We start from the raw sequence: 8,392 nt of genomic DNA on the forward strand, positions 1-8,392 counted from the left end.
AAATACTGCCTGAACTTATCAAAGGCATAAACAACCGCTAGCAACTCCTTCTCAGTAGTTGCATAGTTCATCTGTGCAGGGTTCAGCACATGACTTGCGTAGTAAATAACATGTAATAACTTTTCTCTACGATGTCCTAGAACCGCCCCTACTTCAATATCACTGGCATCACACATGATCTCAAAAGGTAGAGACCAATCCGGGGCTACAACAATTGGTGCCGACACTAATTTTTGCTTTATAGTATCAAATGCTATGGCACACTCCTTATCAAAAACGAAGGCTTTGTCTTTAACTAACATGGTAGTTAATGGTTTTGCAATTTTGGAGAAGTCTCTTATGAACCTACGGTAAAAACCCGCATGCCCTAAGAAACTTCGAATACCTTTTTCGTTCATGGGAGGAGGCAATTTCGCTATGACTTCTATCTTCGCTTGGTCAACTTCTATTCCTTTGTGAGAAATTTTGTGACCCAAAACTATACCTTCACGTACCATGAAATGGCACTTCTCCCAGTTGAGGATTAAGTTGGTCTGTTGGCATCTTTTTAGAACAAGAGCAAGGTTAGTTAAACAATTATCAAAAGACTTACCAAAAACCGAGAAATCATCCATGAATACTTCCATATGTTTCTCAAGCATATCTGCAAAAATAGATTGCATGCATCTCTGAAATGTGGCCGGGGCATTACATAACCCGAATGGCATTCCTCTGTAAGCAAAAATACCAAAAGGGCATGTAAATGCGGTCTTCTCTTGGTCTTCTGGTGCAACAGCTATCTGATTATACCCCGAGTATCCATCGAGGAAGCAATAATAGTCATGACCCGCTAACCTTTTTAACATCTGGTCGATGAAAGGCAACGGGAAGTGATCTTTTCTAGTTGCCAAATTTAATCTTCGGTAATCTATATAGACTCTCCTCCCTGTAACTGTTCTTGTGGGAATCAACTCATTCTTTTCATTCTTAATTACCGTTCCACCTTTCTTAGGCACCACATGAACTGGACTCACCCATGAACTGTCAGATATTGGATAGATCATCCCTGCGTCCAAAAGGTTTACCACCTCCTTTCTAACCACCTCCTTCATCGCTGGATTTAGTCGTCGTTGAGGTTGGATAACCGGTTTGTGATTATCTTCCATTAAGATTTTGTGCATGCAAAGTGTTGGACTTATCCCTTTCAAGTCTTCAATTGACCATCCAAGAGCACTTTTATGCTTTTTAAGGACTTTGACAAGCTTATCTTCTTAAAGGAATTCAAGGTGAGAACTTATAATAGCCGGACACTTACTTTCAGTGTCTAAAAAGACGTATTTGAGGTTCTCCGGTAATTGCTTTAGTTCAGCCCCCTTCTTTGGTTCGTCTTTACTTCCTTCCACTAACGGTTGCCTTAGATCCTCCCATCGATTGTGGCGAGCATTTTTGACAAATGATGTTTCCATCATGGCTAAAACTTCACTGTCTTTTTCATCAATTACTTCCGCCTCTTCGAAGATTGATAGACTCAAAACTCTTTCCAAAGGTAGCTTCTGTGTTGTCAAAGAGTTTTCTTCATCACAAATTTGCTCAATTACCTCAATGTGTTGACTCGTGGCAACATCATCCTTGTACTTCATAGTGTTTCGCACATCAATCTTCAATTCTTCATCATAAACTTTCAAAGTCATTGTGCCTTCTTCTATGTCGATCAAGCATCTCCCGGTCTCTAGAAAAGGTCTTCCCAAAATGATTGGTATCTCCTCATCTTCGGGCATCTCTAGAATAACAAAATCTACCGGAAATACGAACTTGTCGATTTTCACCAACACATCTTCTACCACTCCGTAGGGTCTTTTAACGGATTGGTCAGCAAACTGAAGTGTCATTCGTGTATCTTGTACTTTACCTATTCCCAATCTTTTGTAAATAGATAATGGCATAAGACTCACACTTGCTCCCAAATCGATCAACGCTTTCTTGAAAGACCTATCACCAATTGTGCATGGAATCGTTACTGAACCTCGATCTCTCTTTTTAACTGGGATCTTCATTCCCTGCAAAATAGCACTACAAGTTTCTGTTAGAATAATCGGGTCACTGTCGATTGTTTGCTTCTTTGAAATGATATCTTTCATGAACTTCGCATAGGTAGGCATTTGATCCAGTGCCTCTAAGAATGGAATATTTAGCTCAAGTTTCTTGAACATCTCTAAGAACTTCTCGAAGTTTTTCTCATGTTGTTCTTTCTTCTTATTCCTTGTGGGGAAAGGAAGTCTAACCGCTGGTTTAGGTGTAGCAACTTTTTCTTGGACTACACCTTCTTCATCTGTGACCTCTTTCCTTACAACCTCATTTTCTTTAATCTCCACATCCACTTCAATCAACATATCCTCTTCATCAGAGTTCATCTCATGTGTTTCCTTAGATTTATTGCTCCTTGTTGTCACAGCGTTCACATGATTATTGTCACTGGGATTAGTAACCGTAGCACTTGGTAAAGCACCCTGTGGTTGAGTGTTGGTCATTTGTTGTGCAATCTGACTCATTTGAATTTCCAGATTTTTGATTGAAGCTCCTGTGTTCCTAAGAGTGCTCCTTGTTTCCTCTTGGAATTGAAAATTGTGAGCGGCCATCTTTTCAAAAGCGATTTCCCAATCTGCTTTCTCTGGTACCTGTTGTTGACCTTGAGTTTGGAACTGTTGTGGGTGGTGCTGGAACTGTTGCTGATATGGAGGTTATTGTTGTGGAGGTCTGTATTGTTGTGTCTGAGCTGGAACTTGAAACTGGGTTGATGCTTGCTTTTGAAAGTTTCCTCGTTGATCCTTCCATGCAAAGTTAGGATGATTTTTCCATCCTAGATTATATGTATTGGCATATGGATTGTTTTGCCTTAACATATGAATCTGTTCCACCTGTTCTTGCGTTGCCACACAATGCATAGCAAAATGTGGTCCACTACATATTTCACAAACAACTGAGGTGGTTGGCTCAACTTGAGCTACTTTCTGTTCACCAATGTTCATCTTCTTCAATCTTCTTTCTACCTCAGCCGCAATTTGTTCTTCCATTTTAACTACCTAATCAGCAAGCTTCAAATCAATTTTTCCTTCCGGTTGACTCATTGCACGGTCATATAACTCAATGTGCTCATTAGCGGCAATCGCTTCTATGATTCTCTTGATACCAGTGGCTGTTGAGAAATTAGTTGAGCCACCGGCAGCAGTGTCGATAAGCTGTTTTGTCTTAAGTCGGAGACCATTAACAAAAGTCTGCATTTGCTCTGTCGGGTCCATGTTATGAGTGGGACACGCCACCAAACACCTCTTAAACCTTTTATATGCATCTCCCAGTGATTCCCATTCTTTCTTCTTGAAGTTCACAATATCATATCTTTTTCGAATAAAGACGGATGCAGGGAAATACTCATTAAGGAAAGTTGTTTCCATCTGTTCCCACGTTGTGATGCTACAGCTGGAAGTGATTAAAACCACTCTTCCGCGTCTTCGGATAAAGTGAATGGGAACATCACGAGTCTCTTGGCTTCTTCAGAATGGCCTTCGATCTTCAATGATGTTGTTATGGTGAGGAATCTTTGTAGATGCTTATTCGCATCTTCATTGATTCTTCCCGCAAACGGCTTGCTCTCTAACTGTCGGATAGTTGAAGGATGTAGTTGGAAGTGTGCCACATTGACCGGTTGATTTACGATGGTCATTCTTCCAAGCGGGGCATTAGCCCTTCCATAATCTCCCAAAAGCCTCTCTGGAGGAGGTGGATCAGCTGCCATAGTTTCAGGCTCAGATTCTGACTGTTCGGATGAAATAGATATTCTTTCTTTGTCTTCCGATTCTGAAACTGTAGGTGATTCTCCTTTTGAAGCCAGTCTTTTCCGTTTAACTTCTCAGAGTCGTGCTCGCAATAGTCTTTCTGGTTCTGCGTCAAAAAGAAGTTCAGCTGAGGCCTTACCTCGCATACAAGATTAGAAGTCGATTAGTTTGAAGTAAATAAAAAAAATAAAACTAAACGAATATAAATTCAGCAAAAATAAAATTTTAATTGCAGAGCAATAAAATTTTAATTGACTAGTTAACGACTTATATTTTGGCAATCCCCGGCAACGGCGCCAAAAACTTGATCGGAAAAATAGCAAGTGTACTATTTTTACCGATGTAGTAATAATGGGTTTTACCCCAAGTATCGATCACGAGGATTGCGTAGGAAATACAAGTGGTTGTACTCAGTCAATTAAACAAAAGATCATAAGGGTGTTGTTTCAAATGATTAACAAAAGAGATTAAAATGCTAAGAAATAAGGGAAATTAAAACTGAACTTTTGATTATGAGAAAATAATGCTAAGGTAGGGTGTGTGATTCTCTTTCTAATTCCTCTGGATGAAGATCTCTTTAATCCATTTATATGATTCAATTATTCATTCTCAAGCATGATTTTCCTAAGTCCTTAGTAAAAATCTTGTTTGGTTTAAAATCCGACTACCTAAGTCCTTAGAGAAATAGGACAAAACCAAATCGTTAATTTATCAAGAATTTCTGAATAACCTGACTATATCCCTAGTCCTAGGTGATAATTATAAGGTTCAATTGCATACAAACCCTAACAATTGTAGTCCTACGAATTGTTAACCACAGAACAATCCTTATTGGCCCGATAAAGAAAGCATTATAAACAGTATACAATTGAATTGAACAATACGAATTTTAAATCAACGAAATACCAAATCCAGAGTTATTACAAATCGAATCAGGGACACCCCCCTAGCATTGGGGGGTTTAGCCTCTCATAGTATTCAAGAAACACAAGTGGAAAAGTTTAGACATTACAATTAATTGGGAGAACTAGGATCTTCAATGGTGTCCATCGTTGAATCTCTTCGCCTTCCAAAATCTCGCTTCCGTCTCTTTTCTTCTCTGCAATTCTATCTTACGATCTCAAAAAGTCTCCTTTCCTTTGCCCTCAGGTTGTTTTTATAACTCTCTTCCATTCAGGTTGAAACTGAAGTACCAAAAATACCCTTCCCGATCCCCTTCAAGTGAGGAAAACAAAGAAAATAAAATCAGCACGCATCATCAACACGGGCCGTGTTGCTGCACACGGGCGCCCGTGTTGTTTGTCTGCTCCTGGGCCAAAATCAACTTTCCACGCATCTTTCCACACGGTCCGTGTGCCTGCACACGGGTGCCCGTGTAAAACCTCTGTTTTTGCAGCCAGAATTTGTCTTTCCCGCCATCTTTTGACACGGACCGTGTGCCTGCACACGGGTGCCCGTGTTGACATATGAGCTTAGCTTCTTTCGGCTTCTTTTATCCGCTCGTGTGCGCCACAAGGTCCTATCTTTCCCGTGCATCAACCTGGCCAACAAAACTAACAACCAGCGCATAAAAAGATACTTTTGTAATACTCAAAACGCATTAAAATGCAACAAAGTCACACAAACGAAAACACGAAATTTACTTTAAAAACATATGCAAATGCCACTTAGTATTACCAAGATCACGAATTTTTGTCGGAAAAAGGTGCGGAAACTTACTAGAAATGGTGACCGATCACAGGAATAATGCAGAGATAATCAAGGCAACGGTTTAATTCTGACACTCATCCAAGACAAAGATTTAATTCTGATTCTTAGTTCTGGATATTCTTCCAGAGATAGTTCAGAGATATTCGAGACAAATATTTAGTTCTGATACTTAATTTTGGATATTCTCCAGAGATAGCTCAGAGATAATCAAGACAGAGATTTAGTTCTGATACTTAGTTCCGGGTATTCTCCAGAGATAGTTCAGAGATAATCAAGACAATGATTTAATTCTGATGCTTAGTTCTGGGTATTCTCCAGAGATAGTTCAGAGATAATCAAGACAAAGATTTAATTCTGATACTTAGTTCCGGGTATTCTCCAGAGATAGTTCAGAGATAATCAAGACAATGATTTAGTTCTGATACTTAGTTCCGGGTATTCTCCAGAGATAGTTCAGAGATAATCAAGACAAAGATTTAATTATGATACTTAGTTTCGGATATTCTCCAGAGATAGTTCAGAGATAATCATCTTCTTAAGATCTAAATCAGTTACTACACAAGGTGCTGAGACGACCGACATTACAAGATCTAAATTGGTGACCCCACAAGGTGCCGAGACGATCAACAATCCAATATCTAAATTCATCAATACAAATGGTGGAGACGATCAATCCAAGATCTAAATTCATCAATACAAACGATGGAGACGATCACTCCAAGATCTAAATTGGTTACCCCACAAGGTGCTGAGATGATCAACATTCTGAGATCTAAATCAGTTACTATGCACGGTATTGAGACGATCGACAATCCAAGATCTAATTCCATCACCACGAACGGTATAGACATGATCATCTTTCCAAGATCTAATTCAGTTACTACGAACGGTGCTGACACGATCAATCTCCAACAAACACTTCTCAATACAAAGGGTCCAGTATAGCGTACGACTCATCCTAGGATACAACCTGACGTACGGTGTATTATGACAATTATCAACACAGTGAATCCGGTCTAACGTACGACCCATCCTTCAGCCTAACGTACGGCTTTCCAGATATTTAACGTATGACTCATTCTGACTTTCAACCTATCAAGTTAGGCGGCATCTTAAAGCCCACTTCATATTTTCTGCTAATGGCATCTCTAAGCCCATCCCCGACGCAGGTTCAGGTACCAACAAGCACAAATTTCTGGGTATTCTAGTGTTCAATCCTCTTCCACCTTCAGATACCAATTGACATACAAACCACTCTACATACTCAGGTTTAAGAAGATTGAATAGGGGCAACTGTCATACCCCAAAATTTGCCCATCATGTTTTAAAATATTTTTGGCTCAAGCACTGAGAAATGAGTCTAACTATCTCTCTCCTAAGCAATGAGCCACAAATTAGGGTTTTGCTTCTCTCAAGATCAAATCAAGTTCTAAGATCTCAAATGGATCCCATGGCCTCTCATATGTCCCAAAGAATCCCTACATCAAGTTTCAAGCCCTAATTCATAAGATTGCTCATTCAACTGCTCAAATGATCAACAGTCGACTAGTTTGATCTAGAAGTCAACTGTGCTCAAAGTACAGTCAAAACTCCTGATTTTTGGTCAACATCAACATTTTAATGTTAGATTCATCATTTGATCAAAGGTTGATCATGATACATCATGGAGAGCTCAGAAATCATCAAAAGGACAAGTTGCTAAATTAGGGTTTCTAGGAGAAACTCAACCCAACTTTGACTGATCATATCTCTCTCATACTTTATCAAAAATTCCCCAACCAAAGCCTATTCTCAAGTAAATTTAATTCTCTACAACTTTGATGTTGGGCACAAGGTCAAGAAATGCTTCCGCATAAGAGATATAAGCCAAAACATTACAGGTCCTTCTAGAAGCTCGCAAAAAGCTGTTTTTTTTGTCAGGAGCCATATCATCAAGATAAAATCTCCAAATGGAAAAAGTGTTCCAAAGGGGCTTGTATAGGACATCTTGAGCTTTCCAAAAAGTCATAGAACACCTTCATATGATAAATATTGAGGGAGATAGGAATTGATGAAGTTGGCAATTTTTTGAAGAGATACATGAAATAAACAATGACCAAAATCATACTTTTTCCAAATGGGCCCATTATTTTATAATCCAAATTTGGTTCTAAGATTGTCAAGAGCGTTCAAGCCCAATCCCAGGACTATTTGGTTTTTATTTTATTTTTGGTGAATTTTCTATTCATCTAAAATACAATTTAAAGCCAAATAATTAAGGGAATATAAGAGATTTGGTTTATCTTTAATTTGGAATCAATTTCAAATCATCCACATACTATATTTCTGGACCAAATTCGTGTGAAAATTGATTGGGAAGAGATAATTTAAATTGAGACTAAAAGTGGAAATATTTGAACCAAAAATATCTTCCTTCCAATCAAAGGATCAATCAATAAAATCAGTGGATTTGGATCAAGGTTATTGACCTAATCCGTGTCCCATATATACCAGGAAAAAGTTCTAATGAAAAAAACAAGGATTGCAGGCAAGAGAAAATCGTGAAACTTCAACAAAAATCAAGAGAAAAATCCAAAATCGGTTTCAGGTTTGAAAGAGAATTCAGGGGCTTTTGAAGGTCTGAAAACGATCCTTGGAGGTTTAGGAAGCTGTTCCAATCGTTCTCAAGGCCTGGAGCATCACGAAACTTCACTGTTATCTCACGGTTTGCTCATGATTTTTTTAAATTCGATTTCGCAAATTCATGAACTATAAACGCAATTCACTTGTATATTTGTGTTCATCCTTGTTTTTGCAACATATCTGGATATTTTAATTTAAGTTTCGTTGCAGAATCAAGAAACCACCATGGATAGGTTTCATAAACTTCTGTT

General features: G+C 38.7%; 1 protein-coding gene across 1 annotated transcript; it reads right to left on the reverse strand.

Moving 5' to 3' along the window:
- Nucleotides 1–1,250: 1,250 nt before the first annotated feature.
- On the reverse strand, nt 1,251–2,615 carry LOC131604642 (uncharacterized). Its single transcript, XM_058877072.1, has 2 exons — nt 1,779–2,615; nt 1,251–1,532 (listed from the first exon to the last, which is right to left on the reverse strand). The coding sequence occupies exons 1-2, from the start codon at nt 2,613–2,615 to the stop codon at nt 1,251–1,253; spliced, it is 1,119 nt and encodes a 372-aa protein (XP_058733055.1).
- Between the last annotated feature and the right edge of the window lie 5,777 nt (nt 2,616–8,392).

Source organism: Vicia villosa, linkage group LG5 (genome assembly GCF_029867415.1).
Source record: "Vicia villosa cultivar HV-30 ecotype Madison, WI linkage group LG5, Vvil1.0, whole genome shotgun sequence".
Classification (NCBI taxonomy): domain Eukaryota; kingdom Viridiplantae; phylum Streptophyta; class Magnoliopsida; order Fabales; family Fabaceae; genus Vicia; species Vicia villosa.

Excerpts from the sequence above, each read along its gene's own strand:
- LOC131604642 (XM_058877072.1), bottom strand. The coding sequence starts at position 2,615 with ATGGCCGCTCACAATTTTCAATTCCAAGAGGAAACAAGGAGCACTCTT. Across the intron at positions 1,533-1,778 it reads TCGACAAGTTCGTATTTCCG|AAGCTACCTTTGGAAAGAGT; the intron begins GTAGATTTTGTT and ends TTGACAACACAG.